General features: G+C 37.4%; 1 protein-coding gene across 8 annotated transcripts in view; it reads right to left on the reverse strand.

The window, feature by feature from the left end:
• Positions 1–19393, reverse strand: part of LOC149903280 (uncharacterized) — a 58345-nt gene that overhangs the window by 2944 nt on the left and 36008 nt on the right. For 6 of the 8 annotated variants that reach the window (XM_090109035.1, XM_090109034.1, XM_090109033.1 and 3 more), the window contains 8 exons: positions 8145–8204; positions 6461–8062; positions 5923–6077; positions 5060–5198; positions 4067–4263; positions 2665–2777; positions 2136–2287; positions 1445–1573 (listed from right to left, as the gene is read on the reverse strand). In XM_090109035.1, the coding sequence (XP_089965161.1) occupies positions 1445–1573; positions 2136–2287; positions 2665–2777; positions 4067–4263; positions 5060–5198; positions 5923–6077; positions 6461–8062; positions 8145–8204 (2547 nt within the window). Of the gene's footprint in view, positions 1–1444; positions 1574–2135; positions 2288–2664; positions 2778–4066; positions 4264–5059; positions 5199–5922; positions 6078–6460; positions 8063–8144; positions 8205–14461; positions 15021–19393 lie in introns of those variants that run through there. The other 2 variants (XM_090109036.1, XM_090109029.1) reach the window with 2 other exon arrangements.

The following is a 19393-nucleotide window of genomic DNA, read 5'->3' on the forward strand; positions in this document are numbered from 1 at the left end:
ACCTTGTCCGCAGTCCAGAACTGCAATTAAATTATTTTTTGCTGTATGGTCGTGAAAAAAATTCCAAAAGTTCTGCAAACTTGGGGCAGTTTTCGATATAATATTTCATATCACGTATTAAATTTGCAACCAATCTCAGTGTACGGAACATCTTTTAATATTGAATATTATTTTTTTTTATTAAACTGAATGAGGTTGCAAATTTGTAAATACATCAGAATAGATGTTTTCGAAGTTTGCAACCAAGTTCCAAAACTTTTGTAATTATTCCGAGACCACCTTACTCGAAAAAATGACCACGAATTAAAAATAATTATAAATAAACATGTTAACGGTCAACGAAAAAGGTTGCAAATTTATACAACCGTTCGGTATATATTTCCGATATCTGTGTCAAGTTTGCAGAACTTTTGGAATTTTTTTCACGACCATACAGCAAAAAATAATATATTTGCAATTTTAACAATGTTCCGTACACTTAGATTGATTGCAAATTTAATACGTGATATGAAATATTATATCGAAAACATCCCCAAGTTTGCAGAACTTTTGGAATTTTTTTCACGACCATACAGCAAAAAAATAATTTAATTGCAATTTTAACAATGTTCCAGACTGCGGACAAGGTTGCAAAATGAGATTTATTGTCGTCCCAATGAACCATTCACTTGACCGAAGTTTGAAAACTTTTGGAATTATTGTTAAATTTTCGATTTCGAATGTCGATTCTAACTGATGGTTTTAACAAAGGATTGAAAATCGGCCATAAAGGAAATAAAGAATTAATCTAATTCTATCATTAGAAAGTTTGAATTAGCAGGCAATAATTGAAAAAAATACTATTAATGTGAAATTATAAGTTAGTACTAGAAAACCTTCCCAAAATAAATGTACAGGGTAGTTTCTACTTGCATCTATACGAAACAATGACCAAAAGCAAGTATTCAAAAGTCTAATAAGAAAATCTACTTTCTACATGTATTTACATTGACCATTGACCGTTTTTATTAATATACAATTGGCTTCACTTATATAAATAGACCAAGTTATTATTAGCATGGCCTTATACAGAGCAAAGACAGTAATAATTATACTATGCCTTTCCTTATCACAAGCATTGAGGCAGTTGTATAATAATTAATTAGTTAATATTTTAAGATGAATGAAATCATCAAAACTTGTTTTTTATGTTACATTTAGAGATTTTATAAGTCCATATCAATGTTTTCCCCAAAAATTATTAGTTCCCTTCTATCGGTCTCCATACTTAATAATTTAATTTTTATTAAATATTTATTTTGACAATTAAATATACCTCTTAGCTATTTTTAATATGTACATAGGTATTTATTTATAATGTAGAAGACAGAGAAGACATTTTACAAAAACATAGAAACCGGGTACATTTCCATACTTCTATATTAAAAACGCAACAATATTTCACCTTAGGTGCATAGGTAGTGAGCGGCGCGGGAGGCACGTATGGCGCGGAGGGGTGTAGCAGACCCGACGAGTACGGGTACAGGTTCAATCCCGTGCGGTACAATGATGACATCTTGTTCACGTCTTTGAACTGAAAAATAATAATTTGGAAAATGTTAAAACTGGAAATGAGTAGTGTCACTGTATGGTGTTAGATCGGTAAATTATTATTATCAATTAGATTTTATAAACATTAATATCCAAATGTAATATCCTGAAATTCTTGTTGATGAATTTGCGTTCTCTATCCCTTGTACACGCATTCTCCATTAAATAAAAGTATAGACACTAGGCAATCTAAATGAGCATACGATCAATTCAACAGCATACAATATGCTGTTGTTGTGTATAAAATTTCATATAAGTCAGTGAGTAGGTTAAAAAAATATTATCGACTGCCTATTTTTTTCAAAAAATATTGGAAACATAAGGTCATTGACATTCATAATATTGTTGTTGTTATCCCAGTTTGATCGTATTATACAGGAACCAGCCGTCGAGCTCGCGCGTTCAATGTTGTTATATTTAGATAACATGATTCAATCGTAATTGTTTCGCGCCGTTTCCAGCAGGCCGGCGGGTGCAGAACACCCTTTGCGTCCAATGAATGTGTCCATGTGTCCAATAGCAAGTCCATATTGTGCGGTACTCACGAGCAGCTGGTGCGGGTGGTGCGCGTGCGGGTGCTGGTGCACGTGCGTGTGCTGGTGCTGGTGGTGGTGCAGCTCCGTGCGCACGCCCACCGCGCCCGCCGCCGCCAGGAACCGGCTGTCGAGCTCGCGCCGCAGCAGGTCCGCGCCCGGGCCTGCAACGTGAACACACATAATATGTGTTAATTACGTAACAAAGGAAAATTATTAAACGCAAACTAGAAACTTTCTTTAATAACTCCCCGGAAATAGGCCCCGGAATCACAGACACAATAGAAAATCTATTGTATCGTGGACCGATCGGGCCGTTCGGGGCTCAATGGGGGTTATTAATAATTTTGCATGTGAAAGGTAATTTTTGTGTTAGTTCAAATCCCATTAAATGTGGTAAATGTTATAAATATATAATGGCGACTCGAAAGTGCTTCTAAAAGAAGTCTAATTGAATAATTAAATGTTTGAGTTTAAATCACATGTATTTTTTATATAATTTAAAATGTCTCAAATACATAATTTTCAAAGTGATACTCACTGGTCTGGAAGAGTGATTCCGCAGAGAAAGGACTCGGGTTGGGCGCAAGCGGCGCGCCAAACAGCGGCGGCGCCGGTGCGAACGCCGCACTGCGCTCCGTACCCGCCGGCCTGCTGGAAGTAGGGCACAATTCGTTATAATCTACTTGTGTCTTTGTTGTTGATTTTTTGACGTGACAACGTCTTAGGCTGGTTGCAGAGCTTGACCGACCGTCAGTGCGTACCGTCGGTCCTGACGATACGCATCAACAATTGTATGACTATGACACTAATGCGCATGACAATACGCGTGCGTATGGTCGGTCTAGCTATGAACGGTTTTATGAATTTCCATACATATGACAAGCGCGACTGACGTACGCACTGATGGTCGGTCAAGCTCTGCAACCGGCCTTATAATTCGATAGAGCCGGCTGCACGCACGAAAAAACATGACTCATGCGGCGTTACCTCGCTCTGAGGCGTTCCGTAGGGCTTGAAGTGCAAGCGAGAGCGCGGAATGAGCGACAGAGAAGCACAATCGGCCTTAAAAAGTTGTCACGTTCGACTATCGTCAGTAAACCGACTTTACAGACAACCAATTTTTTTAAAGAAAGATGTCATTGCACTAGATAAAATTACGAGTAAATATGCAATTTAATTTATACAGATTTATCTATAAATGCATTAATATAATGACTATAGTAGAGCCATTTTAATAGGCAACATTTGACAGTTCAACAAAATTCAACAACATAACCTAGTAACGACGACATAGAATAACATGATATTTCGTTTTGTTAGAACTGCACATTTTCTTAACTTTTTTCAATTACGATTACATATTTATAATAATAATGACCGATACAAGTAATTTTAAGATTTGATTTTACTGATATACAATTTTGTGCCAATAAACCTTTTTTCTTTTTAAATACCAGAGACGTTACTCTAAAAATCGAAATCTGACATCTAGAATTGAATGCATTGATTACTTGTGAATAACAATCATCATAAATTAATAAATGCGCTGTGTTTTTTTACTTATGTATGAAACTTGTCTTATTTGCTCCTTAAATTTACTCGATGTTTTTAAGCAGGTTACCTCTCTTCGAAGATAAAATTGATAGAAGTCAAATGTTGCCTATTAAATTGGCCCGACAATAGATTGCATTACAATTTTAAGGGCCAATTTTTCAATGCCTGGATAAAACTTATTCGTCGAATAACTACCATTTTAAAAACGTATTCTAATTGCCCGTATTTGACAGTTTACGTGACATTTTAATATTATTGGACGGATAAGTTTTATCCGAGCCAACATTCATATTCTTTGTTCAGCTTATTTTTATTACCTACCATTCCTTTGTCATGAATATAAAATACAATATATTTAACAAATAGACGTGCGTCTGTATACTCACGTTACCCCCCAGTGCGCGGGCGGCTTGGCGCTCGAGCTGATGCTGGGCACGGTGGGCACAGGTGCAAGCGAGTGTGCCAGGTGCGGCGCGGGCGCGGGCGCCGTGGGCGTGGGCGCGGCCAGCGTGGCCAGCGGGCCCATGCCCAGCCCCACGGGCGGCGCCAGGCCCACGGGACCGCTTAGCGTCGATACCGGACCCTGCAAGTAAAATATATTATGACGAATTATTGCTCTCGGTGCTCACTAAAAATCGGTGCTTTGACGTTTTTTTTTTAACGTCACAGATGTTCACCGAGTGATTTCCCCTTTTAATGGCATCATGCTTCACAGACTACACACTTCAATGTGTATTTTTAAGTATTGTAGTAGTAGTAGTGTAGCATATAAGTATTGTATAAATTGTTTTTCATTATGTATGTGTGAGGCTATGTGGCTATGTGCAAATAAACGTTTTTTCTTTCTTTCTTTCTTTCTTTCAAGTGGTTGGTTCTCGGTTAAGTTCAGCAGCTCGCATAGATAATTGTCATATGAAGACTATAATATCGACAGAACTTATTCAAATACAGATTTACAAATATGGAAAAAGCTTATTTCGCTTTCGCTATCTTTGAATTCAGGTATTGTTGATAATACTGTATGAAACACACAATATTAAAGCGTGTACTGTTAAAATTACATATTGGCTATTTAATTAAAATAATGTACTATGCGATATAACTAATAGGAATGATTGAACATCTGATATTTGACAACTGATTGTCACCAAAGATTATTTATTTGACTGTCGCTCATTGGTGGACACAAACGTTTTTTTTTTAATTGGTAATAGGGAAAGCGCTTGACCACAATCTCGCCTGATGTTAAGCTGAGATGTGGCCTAAGATGGAACGCGCATCCCTAGAAGGTACCTGTTCACTCTACGCTTGAAAATAATAATCTTCTTTGTTACCCAGTAAAATTTAGATGGATCGCAATATAACAAAGGAACACTAACGGGTATCGGCGCGGCGAGCGGCGCCGGCAGCGGTGCGGCGAGCGGCGCGGGCAGCGGCGCCGGCAGCGCGGGCACCAGCGACGGCGCCGACACGCTCGCCGCCGACGCGGCCGTGCTGCGCGACAGGCTGCTTATGTTGCTGCGAATTGTCATATGAAATAATACAATTACGTTATTTAACGAACATTTTTGATATTCGTTATAGTCTGTCCACTATATGAATTGCCTTTAGACAGCTCGACGGGTGATACCAGAAGTGGTGTCCAAAAGATTATCATAAATCGAATCAGGTACGTAAATAATAATTACAACGTAAACATACTAATAAGATATGTATGTAGTAATAAGACCACATGTCGATGCATTTTATGTTAAAACTAAACTAAACTAATATTTTATTATTTATTGGTTTCTATCTTAAAATTTGATTGTCTTTATGTTTATATTACATAATATTTTACAGGGTATTTCTATCAATTATTATAATCTATCGAACCATCATTGAATAATTATGTGTAGACATCACGAAGTGGGCGGGGCCTGTCCATGAAGTACAATATTACTTGTATGACATTTTAACATAAACAATACAATCCTTCATAGGCGTGAAGCTTTCAAAAAGCAAATAATATAATGGACAGAGTATAAGTACATAAAAATCATTATATATAGTGTATATTGCAGATGCTACTAGGAACATGATACACAAAGAATTATTCAATATAACAAGTAACTTTTAGACAGACAAATAAGTATGGTACCAATTCTTAGTGAAAGGAGATCTTGCCTCGAGTATGAAAGCTAAGACAAGATTAACAATTATATTTATTCTAATGTGGTTGACTGACTTTTACATAACATACCTGAAACTCTCTCGTTCCCTGCTCGGACTTTGCGTCCTAGGCGAATAGGATAATGGTGCGTGCACACCGGCCGCGCCCAGCGAGCCAGGGGTGTGTGGACGCACACCCTTAGGAGTTTTTGGAGCCACCAGAGGCGATGCAGCTAAGCTCGTCCTCTGAAATAGCCATAGTTATTGCTAATTAAAAAATTTAAAGATCATATTTTATTAAGATACAACAACTATGAAATATAAACTAAAACTATGTACGAAAAGATATAATGTTATGTCAGTAGTTATTCAGTAAAATGTAACGTTATTCTTATTCTTAAATATGACAATATGCGTAAACATCTTTTCGTGAAACATAAAAAATATATCTGGCGTAGTTTAAAAGAATTAGTAAATTTTATGTCATGTCATGTTACTAAGAAATAGTTTATTTCTGTTTCATTGTGGGTAGTTCTTATAACTATTAACATAAATGAAGAAAGAGTCTGCACTGATATAATTATAATTATGAATATGAAAAAAAAAATACAATGTTTAATAAAACTCACCGTGTCAGCGGTGTTCCTAGGTGACGCTGCAGATGGTGGAAGGTACGGACTGTGTTGTAAGGTTGGCGCATACGGTGCATATAAAGTCGGATACGCATTAGAATATACAGCAGCAGGAGGGTAGCCATTTGGTGCTAGCGACGAGCTGACCACCGCTACACTATCCGATCTAGCTGGCAGTTCTGTAGACGTCACCGCTTGTCTTGTATCCACCACCGGGGGCGGTAACGAGTGACTTAAACTGTGGCTCGACACAACTATAGCCGGCGCCGAGGTAACCGGGGAAGTGTCCATGTGCTGTGGCTGATGCGTCACCGATGGCACTATAGGAACGGGGTGAGGGGGTAAGGATAAACCGGTCGGCTTTATACTGGGAGTTAGATTTGATATTGTACTCGTCGCCGTAGAAGTTGGCAGCAGCGGTTGGCTAACGTGGTTCGGAGTGGAAGCTAAGGGATGAGTGTTCATTGGGATATGGCTCGTATGGCTTAGAATGGAATGGCTATTTATTGGGTGACTTAAATGCGTAGCTGTCGGCTGATTCGCCGTCGATGCAGGGATATGACTGGAAGCTATATGATTCGCAACACTGAACGGTGCTAAATGCGACGGCCTGTTGGGATACCCGGGTGGAACGGAATGTTTCTGTAAACTCGCTTGACTTTGATAGCTTGGCATCGTGTGATTGTGAATACTGGAACTTATACTCGAGTTTACATGACTAGAGCCGATCGTGGGAGCGGGGTAGGGACGAGAGGAGGGCGCGGCGGGTGACGCGGGTCTAGTGGCCAGGGTTTGGCTGGGAAGACAGCTGGAGCCCGTGGTCGTCGGCATCGGCATCTGTGGCACGATATTTTGAGGAACATTCGGCGCGACGCGGTTAGGATAAGAGGTAGGAACGGGATGGGGTTGGGAGACAGGTGTAACGTTTCTAACGTCATGGCCAGCGATGACGGTGTGCGGTGGAGTGTGCGGCACGCGATTGGGGAGACTAGGATGCGCGGGCTGGGTTGCGGTCGGCGGTAAGTGTGGCCGCGGAGAGGAGTGGTGCGCATGGAGATCGAGCGGCGCGTGCGCTTGTTCCGCCGCCGGCTGCTCGGTTCGCGTTTCATGATTTGTGTGACGATAGTCAGGGAGGGCGGCGGCGGCGTGGGATTGGTACGCAGTGTGCGAGGGGAAGAGCGGTGACGGGGCCGGGGGAGCGGGAGGTGCGGGGGTCGGGCTGTCGGCGGCGGCGCGAGCGCCGGGCTGTAGCTTGTTGTTACTGGCTGGTCGTTCAGGTGTATCAGGGCCAGCGGCACCGACGGGTCGCGCGGGTATTTGTGTGGCAGCCTGGCCGTCGATGGCGGGGATGTGGGCACCATTGGGTCTGTGGGGGGTGTCGGCACGGAAGGGAGGCGGGGGTAGGGCCGGCGGCGGCAGCGCGGCGGGCGCAGGCGAGGGAGCGGGTTGCGGCAGCGGCGCGGGCGCGGGGCTGGCGCTGCCGCCGACCGGGGCGCGCGACAGGGCGAGCGCGCCACCACTCCCGCCCCGCGCCACTAAATCGTTCTTTCCGCCGCCTGCTGCGCCTGTCACCCGGAACAGAGAGCCTGCGTCCGATGCCTGAAACATTACATTTGACTTTAATGCTTTATCCGCAAACAACATAGCAATAAATCAAAATGAAGAACAAAAATATACTTACATCGTCCATTGATGCATCGTGATATCTAGGTGAAGCATTTCGACTATTCTCTGGACTCGCCTATAACAATGGAAAATTTAAATTTAATTATGTTAAGAGGGCACTTTTAATCAACTGCATATAATAGGATCGTATCATAAAAACGCCACCTACGAGTTGTATCAATTATTAGTATTCACAACAGTTCTCATATCATGTTTTATGATCTTATTGTTTATTTTTATAACTTACATCCGGTTATATTGTTTGATTAACTATGAAAAAGTTAATTAATGACGTAATTATTTAAACGCATTATACAGGGTGTCCCACTGTTGGTATACTAAGCTCAAAGGAGGTTATAGTTTTGCATACGCTGAGTACGTAAAAAATAATTAAAAAATTCCAGACGCATTTTTTTTTCACATAGATGAATTCTTAAAACTCTATGTGTACACCCATAACAAGCGAGCCGCCCAACTTTGCCACCAGCACGTGAGCTATCGTTTAAGATTATGTTTTCATAGATAAAATGCTCATATTAGAGAAGCGGTATATGCCGGCTGCGCGAAGCTAGAGAAGAAAACATGGATTTTCAGGAGAAATTTAGCAAAAAATTTTGGACGTAATTTTTTTTAAAAGTATTTTTTACGTGATCAGTGTATGCAAAACTACAAGTTCCTTCGCGCTTAGTATACCAATAGTGGGACACCCTGTATATCCGACGTTGTTTTTCACAAATTCATTAAAAACATATTATCTTGTTCATTTATAGATACTAACGTCGTCACTTCACTAAATTCTTTATATAAAAAGTATCATAATAAATTGTTAGACCGACTGGCACGAATAAATATTTCTCTTCTCGGGTAATAAATGCGACGATCAAGAAAAATGAAAGCTGTAATGTCGATCGCCATTTTAAAAGACGTTCTTAAAGATATTTATGAACGAGTCGAACGAAGTCTTTAACTGGGAATGAAAGTAATTACTTGCGGACGTTTACGATCTCCGAGGGAAATGGCTCAATAAAACTATTTGGGTAACCGAGCTGTGCGAACGAGTCGTGATAATAATAATCGCAACAAGTTAAGCGAAGTATTCATTATTTTTTTTATTTCATTTATAGAGTACTGTAACTTATACGTTTCAAGATTATGATCACGTAGTTTTTCTTTTAGTTACACGAACATCATTTATTGCTTCTGATTAAATAAACATTTCAGTTATATTTTAAGTTATCACAATACCGATGATTTTACTTTATTTATGCGAAATTTGCGTGATTTATAACATAACAAATTGTAAATTCCAATTCATACATATGTACATGTTTATAATATACGTTAAACGAGAACCTGAATCACACGAGCGTACCGCAAGAAAATATATTTTAATCTTATCCAAAGATGTTGCGATCTCCACAATGGAGAGATAAATCAAGTATAAAAGCTGTACAGAGTTCCGAGTCTTTATACCATTTACAATATAGCAAGAGCTTTATGGAATAATTGTACTTTTTTTTGCTGTTATAAATTATTAGTTCGTAAAGGGGATTGCTACCGTTATTCTCAATTTCCCTTATCTAGGTTCAATCGATCATCAAAAGAACAAATCGTTTCGGCGACGTTCCGACAATTGAATATTTAGATTTATCCGGGGCTATTCGACCCCCGGAAGGCTCGCATCCGAACGGAATTTATTGGTCGTTGCATTTTTAGTCTTATTGAGATGTAGTTAGTTTAACTTGCAATAAATGGAACCTAACTTTTGCAGTAAAGGAACAAATTTAAACACTGTGGTAGTTTATTGTTCTTCCATCGTTTTTATTAAAACGTGCACTCGTCGATAATCTATTTAGTTGTTCACGATTCTCGCTACTTAATTGAGTGATGTCATCTGCGAGCTATATTTTTTCATGCCCATTTCGAGCAGTGTTGCCACATGCCAAATCGATAAATCTGGATATAGTAGTCTAAAAATCTGTATAAAATCTGTATGAAATCAAACCGTAAGCTGTTTGAAATCTGAATGGTATGTTTGTTAAAGAAAACATTGGATTGTACTTAAAACTTTAATGATTAAAAAAATACATACTTTTATTCATTTTATTAATCAATTTCTTGTGAACATTGAGCTTAAAACATGGCTCGTTATTCAATAATTGTTTTGTCAAAATTAGCCCCTCCATCGTTTCGGTGCCTAATGGTTCCTGGTTTTTGTTTTAATTAAATTAATAGATGAAAAAATCCTTTCATGTAATCAGAAAACGTAGTCGACTCGTAATCATCGTAATGAACGGATGATTGATTTGCAAACATTAAAAAGAAACAAATACATTCGATAACAAAATACATGTTTCGGGAAATCCCCAGAAGAATATACAATTATTGTTTGTTTGTTCCGAGGGAAATCCCCGATGTACGCCATGAATGTTGCCGGATATAAACAACTGTATAAAAATAATATACTTAGATAATGGATTATTTTATCATAGTAGTGTCCTTATCCAAAAAAGGTTGTAACAAATGTATAAAATTTACTTTGCTTATCAATTATTTTATCATAGTTAGTGTCCTTTACCTAAAATCTGTATAAAAGTAAAGCCAAATCTGTAATCTGTATAGTGGTCTTAAAATCTGTATAGATACAGATAAATCTGTATATATGGCAACACTGATTTCGAGTACCTACGGCTAGTGTTATTGAGGCGGTAACAATGAAGTGATAAATCAGGTATGGAGCGCGCGTGCCGGTACCGTGCGAGTGGCGGCTGTGCGTCCGGTGGCGGGTTTCAGAGTCATTCAAAGGTGCCGCCTTGATTGTGTACCGCGCTCTTTGTGTGCCCACTGAATTTATCTTAATGTTCGCCCGGCTGAATGTGATAAGCATTGTTGCTTGAGAATCATGACATTCGACAGTTATGCAGTACAACATGCTGAGACAGTATGAAGTTTTTACAACCATGGGAATATTCTCTCAAATTTTACATTATAGCCGTTAACGGGCAATTTAAGACCTTGAAATTAATATTAATACAAATTTAAATAAAACTAATTTGAATTTATTAACAACACTTTAAATTAATATTAAGGAACATAAATTATTTTTTTCTTCGTAGTATTTCATCGACTAGATTAGCATTTAGATTTACGATAAAAATCAAATCAGAGAAACCAACAGAGTATATTATATTTTTATTCAAATTATAAAAGAATTATTATATGGCAAGCATTCAATTATTAGTATCAAAGAAATATTAAACGTGTTGTGAGCTTTAATGTAGGCCACGGCTAAGCGCCAAGAAAAAGCGTTTGATTGATATAATTTTCAACGCAAGTTTTTTCTTGGTTTGAAATATTTTTCCACAAACGAATAGGCGAACATAATAACGTAAATTTAAAAGTGAACCGTGAATTGTTGAAAATATTTTTGAACCTCGGCTTCGCTATTAGCGCTAATTTATACATTGTAGAAGTCAATAAATAAACATCGTTAGGCATTCAATTCCCCGTTATTATTCAACGGCGAATTGTTTGTAGCCAGTCGGATCGTTGGCCGCTTGTCAAAACGAGTCAACATTAAAATAGATAATCATAGAGATATTAGCGATGAGTGATGTCGTGTCGGCGACTAATAATAGTTCCGTCGAGCCCACACCGGCCAGAAACACGCACGAGTGTAAATAAAGTAGCAATAAAAATAAACGACCCCATTAGTCAGCGGTGTCAAAATAAAACTTTGAATATTAAGTCGACTTTATCGATTAGATTTTAACAGACGATAGCGCGGTACCTACCTACGTTTGAATAAAAACAATACACACCTCGATGGCTACGCTCGTTTGTTATACGATTGTGTATCAGAGTACTGAGTAATGAAAATCTTCAAACAACAGGTATTTTAATTACGAATTCAGAGCAGATATTAAAGTATAATCTCGCGACTTCAGCCGCGGGTGCTTCCCCCGCTATTGTTGTGAAGGGAGGGCCGGAAAAAGTGGCGTGATAGCTTTTCGCCCCTCATTCGAAATTCTAATACTTCCACAAACTTTTAATAGGGTAGAACTTAAATTCAACGGAATACAGTCTGGCAGCGAAGTTCAAACAGAAGTACTGATCATAGCCTTTGGCGAATTTATAATGGCCGGAGCTTTCTTATTAGGGATTTACGACAGAATAACAAATACAGAACATTACTTTGGGGGCAATTTATGAAAAAAAAAAAATCTTTTCATAAGACCAAATTCTTTATGTGGTTAGTGAAATAACATACCCATATTCGTATCATAGTTCATTAAATTAGTGATGTTTTATTTAAGCTAAAATGTTTATAATGCGAAATATTCGAACCAATTGCATCCAATAAACTCAATCACAACACGATTTGTGGTTTAATTTCAACAATAGCCCGTGATTATTGTATTGCGGTTAAAACATCTAACGATATTTCGCCTAAAAACGTAATTGAAAATGCCACAAAGTGCTATTAATTTTTGGAAATGATTAATTAATACAGTGAAACAATTTTGAATATAAATAGTGTATAAGTAGACGGGTTTTTCAAAAGCCGAGCAAATAAACCTGCGCGAGTCGTGTGAAAAAAATACTAAGTGCCCGTCATGAATATTTAGCACGAGAATTGTTTGTTCGTGACCCGAATTTATGCTGCATACAAAATTTCCTACTATGTGACACTCCGTGCATTGTAAACAGATCGGACGCGGACAATATGTAAAGGTGACAAATTAAAGGACATGACCAGAACATTGACGATTCGTCTGCGTGGCGACCGCGTGACTTTTCCCTAACTCATTTCCATGCAACATAAAAACTACACAGCCCGTTTTAATATTCATGAATTCCTTGCTTAATATCACGGGCTCGACGTAATAATCGCAAACCGACGTTTCCGGCATTAATTAAATTGTAGAGAATATTTCTGAATCATTGATACCGTTATCAGATTACTCAATAAATATTCATAAACATTATACTCCAGCTCGTTTTATGTGCATTTACCGAGTTAATGAATATCGCCGGGAGCGGCCGTCAGCTCAGCGGTAAACATATTGAACTTGCTCCGATTTAATTTGTTTATCGGCCGTATTAACAATCAATCATGTTCACATCAAATATTTACCATCTATTTGTGGATTTGATAAGTAATTGGATGGAAAATACAACGTATTTTTCGCTCGTGTTTTTTGTCGAGTCGAGCGCTTCAATCGCTTATAGCTACCTAGTACCTACTAAGTACGGTAAATTGACGTAAATTAAATAACTAATAGCTGTAATCATTATTATCGTCGGTAAAAAAAAGATAAATTATCATTTTATGCGAACAATTGGCCATTTGCGCAATTAGTAAAGAGTAAGGACAATTCACAATACACAATTAAACGAATTATGTAATTTAAGCGCGAGCTTTTAACACATTTACATAGTTGGCAAAGTAAAATAATTTGTTCAAATTGACAATTGATATTAATAGCGTTTCAATTAAACACGCTTAAAACGGGAAACTCAGCTGCAGTAAATTATATTTGCCCGTGGAACAAATTAATAGGTACTGTAGCGTTTTGATGTTATAAATAATTTATAGTTGATGTTGCGTATCTACGGGCATAAATTTAGAATTAATAGTCGGGCAATGGAAAGCATAATTATGTCGTTACAAACACTGCCGTAATGTTTGACCGCATTCGAGTGTAATGGCTACAGATCTGCATGCCAAGTTAGCTTTGTTGATTTGACCCACAGTTGATGTTATGAAATACGTCCGTGCTAATAACGTTTTTACAGCGATTGATAAGGGAATATATTATTGTTTTTAACATAGAGGGTATTTTTTTACACATTATCGTGTATTTTAGGTATGGAATATCATTTAAATTATCCAAAATAGTTTCAATACTTTGGCTGACGTCAATTGATAATAATTAAGACGAAGAAAGAACTAGTTTTTTGCACTATCAAAAATATATTTGCAAGAAACTGAACGAAGGTCATGAAAAGAAGAAGAACAAAATTATTTATAGGTTTTTATTATTCAAATACCTTTTGGATATTATTCGTTTCAATAAATTAAATGTTTATTTTAACTGATCGTTTATTTAATGTAAACATTAATTTATTTTTCGACGAATATAGTGTAAATAGCGTCAATTTAAAAAAGGAAAATAATGGTACCTATTATTGAAATTTATTTGATTCTTAACAAACATAATTTAACTTTAAGATAAATATTATTGTCATTATGTAACGGACAACGGTTAACGTGCTCTTAATCCAATTGAAAGCCATTGTTAACTTCTGTTTATATCCAGGTAAGTATACCTCATTCTCTGTCTCATTTTTGACCGGGGATCGCTTTTGGCCGTCTTTATCCGTTTTCACAGCAGCTGCAACACACTTCTCACTTTTGTCACTTTTATTGTGTGTCACCGTACTGTCCTCGCCTTTTTGCTTCCCGCCTTTTTTCTTGCTTTCTTTTTTACTACCGCCCTCAGCATTGCTTTTGGGCGAATCTTTGATCCTCACTATGGCAACTGTTGTTTACTTTACACTGATATTGTCACCCAATTTTTGGATCACTTTGTACACCTTTGACGTGGGTCACAGGGTTACATTAAATATAAGGCACCGAAACTTAAAAGCACATTAATGTTAAAGTAAACGTATATTATAGAATATTGATACAAAATCTAAATGCATTAAAATCAGTCAATCACTTCAATCCTGTCAAGAGCACTGCAATCCTTAGCACTGTAATCCAGGGAAATGCATCCGTTGCGTGGGCTGGGGCGGTCCGTCACCGAATAAAAATAACAATAGATCGCGAAGTCGCGGATTGGAGACAAAAGAGTGACGCGCTCACGCGTGATGTCGGCCCGGCGGCCGAGACGAGAATGCTGTGCCGGTCCGAACGCGGCGGCCGGTCGTCGACGTCGCCCACCGCGACCCCGCGCCCCGCGCACGCGCCGCCCGCCCAACAAAACGCTCCGTTGAGCATTTCTCGCGATACAATACACATGTAAACGGCACTCACGAGCTAACACATGCTTTACCTTCGTGGGCATGTTTCGAGTCAGTTGACGTTTGATAATAAGGTATAATACGGACTGATAGTAGATTTAGAAGCCTTACGATTTCTTCCAGTTTTTAAAAGTAATGTAACAACTTAACAAGGTATTACCAAGTCTTTTATAACGTCTCGTCAGTCATTTCACAAAATAGTAACCGCGATAGAATTAAGAGACTAACTCGAAGCAGAATTTGATTTTATATCCACATTTAAAACAACAGCAGTCCAATAATATCATTAGACTGTACTTTATATAAAATAAACATAGCATTCGAACAAAACCAAATCGAAAATCCAATAATCGTGCAAGTATGTAGAGTCGACATCATATTGCGAGCTCATTTTATCTTTTAAACCCGAGCACAAAGGTTCAAACTTGTCTACACAGATATTTGATTTACAATACCGACTCTACGTGTTCCATTTCAACGAAGAAAATCTTGAATTGCGTAGGGATTGCAATAAAATTGAGGATAAAATATTCATTCAATGGCACAATCGTACATTTTATAAAGAGCGCTCTCGGAAAATATTAATTTGGTAATTTATTTGAGATAAAAACGAATGCAGGAATCGTTTTATATCTGAGATGATAAAATACTTAAAAAGTTCAGATAAGGGGAGGACTTTGTGATTGTCTGGTTAACCATGAATTTTTTTGTGTTTTAGATGAATTGATTTTATGAAAAGAGAAAGAGAAAAATAAGTGAATCAAAAATGCATATAAATAAAAGTTACTGTATAAACTGACGTTTTGGCGGGAATCACTTAAACACTCAACACTTTAAATTACTTTATTTTTACTTATTAAAAAAAGTACTTCAAATTGAAGGCTTCACGTATTTGCTCTTGCAATATTTTACAAGGAAGATAAAAAATTTCAGTGCAAAATAAATTACTAAACAGATTATTAAAACTGATTCCAAAATGGAAACACATTCATTTCAATTTAACATTTGAATAAACAGATATCAAATTGATTGTTTAATGTTATTATGCCTACATTGTAACCGCATCAAAGCGTGCGTATATTAACAGTGAAATGTATTCAACATCACTTTGTACATAATTACAAATCACAATTTGAATAATTAATTAATTAAATTGTTTTTATAACAAACTCAGAGCCACTTTATACTTATTATTTATGAGCATACTACAAAACATTTTTAAAATAATAAAGATGTAAAGTAATTTTTTATGTTATAAAATTATGAGCGGTATGCCTTAAATATTAGTACATATATATCCTTTTTCTTTACAATATTTAATTTATAAATTTATATTTAATTAAGTTGTTTATAATAGAAACAATTTTTATTCATGATGTTGTTTTTTAGCCTAGCATTTCTTATTTATTATAATAATAATTTATAATCAAATCGATTTGCAATTCAACAGCTCAATTAAAACATCATAAATTTTTAAATTAGCTGTATAATAATAATTAATTACCAGATATAAAATAACGCAACCAAAGTTATGTTAGGTATATATTAACATATTGTATAAACGAAAATGCAATAAATTTAAATTTATGTAAATTGAGAATCTCAAAATATCATCAGATAATCACAACACTTAACATTCAACGTGAATTTTAATGGCAATTAGGTTTGACTGGACATGATAATTGTTTCCGGAATTGATTACGTAGATTAAGAACGGTTGGCTTCACTTGCAGCTCGTTAATGACGTAATAAAAACGGTGCTTATCGATTTAGCGGTTATTGCTTGTGAATTGCGATCGCCCGCAGCTATCATTTTATTCAACAAACAATTTTGCGTCAATCTTTGTCGATCGCTATCCTCGCCTGTAACATGACGCAACGACACGATTTGCCAACCGCAAGCCTACGGATTGACAAAGGTGATTAACACTTACGATAGAGTGCCGGTTTATTGCGCTCAGCCCTCGGGGTTTCTAATGAGGGAGAGCCGGATCGCGATAAGGATCGAAGCTTTTTCAGCGAGCGATAAATTTCCGGAGTTGCCTTTATTAATTACATTAAATCACCATTTCAACGCTCGCTATTACACCTCTCCGTTTGTTTACTTTTTGTAAAATTGTGGCTTAAAACGAGTCGGTATTTCGAAAGCGTCTCGTAATCGCATTATGGTATTTCATAACATTCATATGAGATATTTTTGTACGGTAAATGCCGAACAACGACAAACAGGGGTGAGCTCCGAATTGGAGGGAATTGAAAATCAAATAACGTCAGCGGGATTTATTTCGAACCTCATTCAATTTGCGGTGAACGTATTGTTCAATTGTTTTTGTGTCGAATGTATTTTAAGAGCGCTTGGTTTTAACAAATTTACAGTTCAATTATTGATAGTGAAATAAGCTATATTTTTCAGCTCTATATAAATTCACAGTTCACTGTTTCGTCGTATTCAATTTAAAGAGAAAGTGTGAAGTGTGAATTTGAAAGTGTCACATAAAATGTAGGTGTACATGCAGTGCACGGCATTGCAAAGTTATACATGTACTAAACATATTAATGCTCGAGTGACTTGTGTGCGCGCTCTCAGAATCGTAATGAAGAAACACAGTCGCCTCTAAGCGAACCGCTTTTAGGAAAAAATTAAAATGTAGAGCTATATTTTTTACCGCAAAACCACAACATCCGAAATTAAAACAGCGATTTTCACTCAAAACGCATTGTAAAATCAGACCCGCCGAAACTAAACAACAATGGGAATGAAAACAAAAATAGCAGTGGTTTTTAAATTCAAAAAACCTTTGTGACGAGCTCGGGGCTCGTGCTAAGCGTTAGTAGTGCACTAAGAAGTTGCAATCAGGATTTGTGACAAAGAAACCGGGGACGGAAATATGCAAGAGCGTCGACTGCACAAAGGGATTCTCCGCTCGGGTTTTTTGCAAAGTTACAATAATGTCATCCCGTCTCGTCTAGTTCACGATCACAAAGCGGTGACATGTGGGTGACATACTTATGCTCTGATATAATGAAAACTGATCAAAACACGGCACTAGCCTCGTACGAGTGGTTATAGTGTTCAGTGTCAACAGGGTGCGGAAGTTGGGAGGGGAAATGCAGTCGACGATGCAGTGTGAGGTGACATAAAAATTTCAACGACTGCGTTCACTATCCACCGACATTATCTAACAGAGTAGGTATGCAAGTGTTCCGACTTCCAACACTTTCATATCTTTTGAATGAAACCCTCTTGGGAATAATATAGTCTCCTCAGCTGTTTATTTTAGACGTTTATACAGATTGCAAACCATATTTACACGACGGCTACGGAAGAACATTAAAGCTATATTCAAACAGTATTCATTATGTAAAAGCAGGAGAAATAAAGTGCAGCGGCGGCAGGGCAAATGCGAAACTGACGAGGGTCGGCGAATTTCGTTATAGACGTGAATAAATAATAAGTTATGCTCGGCTCCCGCAGTCTATCGAGCCTTTGTTGTCGCTATATTATACGGTAGGATTACGCCAGACTTAAGCAATTTACAACGCTAATCGACCTTTGTCCGCCAATTAATTAACACGATTGTATAATATTAACATTATTCGCAATCTTTTAGCTTTAAATGCATTTTCGTGTTTCATTCTCAACTCATAATTGCAAACGCTCGAAACAAAACGAATGAAAAAATGGTAACAATCGCTACGTAATTTCCATGCAGGAACAAAGTCGTCTAAAAATGTTCTACATTTTTGATGCCTGTTTCATATATGAATACTTTAACAATATTTTTCATGGGAATTGTTTTTAGTGTACACGTTAAATTAATAGCAGCGGCTTTTGTGAAATATTTTTATTGAAGCTGTCAACGGTTTTAAAAAAAATTTGTATCAAACGTTATTTAAATTTTGTGCAACATATTTTTTTATTGTTTGAGTATAGAATGGAAAAGTTAATGAATTTCTACCGATTTGTAAAACCGTGTTAAACAATAACGTGTACCTAAATTAAATAGGCGAAACATCTGAATTAATTCTTGAAAAATAACTGTGGCTATGAATGTAACACAAACGATGCTAAAGGCGGTGCAATGTACGAAAAAACAACATCGAGAAGGAGAAGCACGCGACTGGTCCAGATGGATGATTTCGATCTTCGGAATGTTTTCGGCTGCCAACTGGCTTGTTTGAACATTTGACAGCATCGATCAACCTACGCCAGCGCGATACGCGATCTCGCAT

This window comes from Colias eurytheme, chromosome 13, assembly GCF_061535395.1.
Source record: "Colias eurytheme isolate Ceu_HAF_F1 chromosome 13, ilColEury1 Martin Lab GWU primary, whole genome shotgun sequence".
In the NCBI taxonomy this organism is placed as follows: Eukaryota; Metazoa; Arthropoda; class Insecta; order Lepidoptera; family Pieridae; genus Colias; species Colias eurytheme.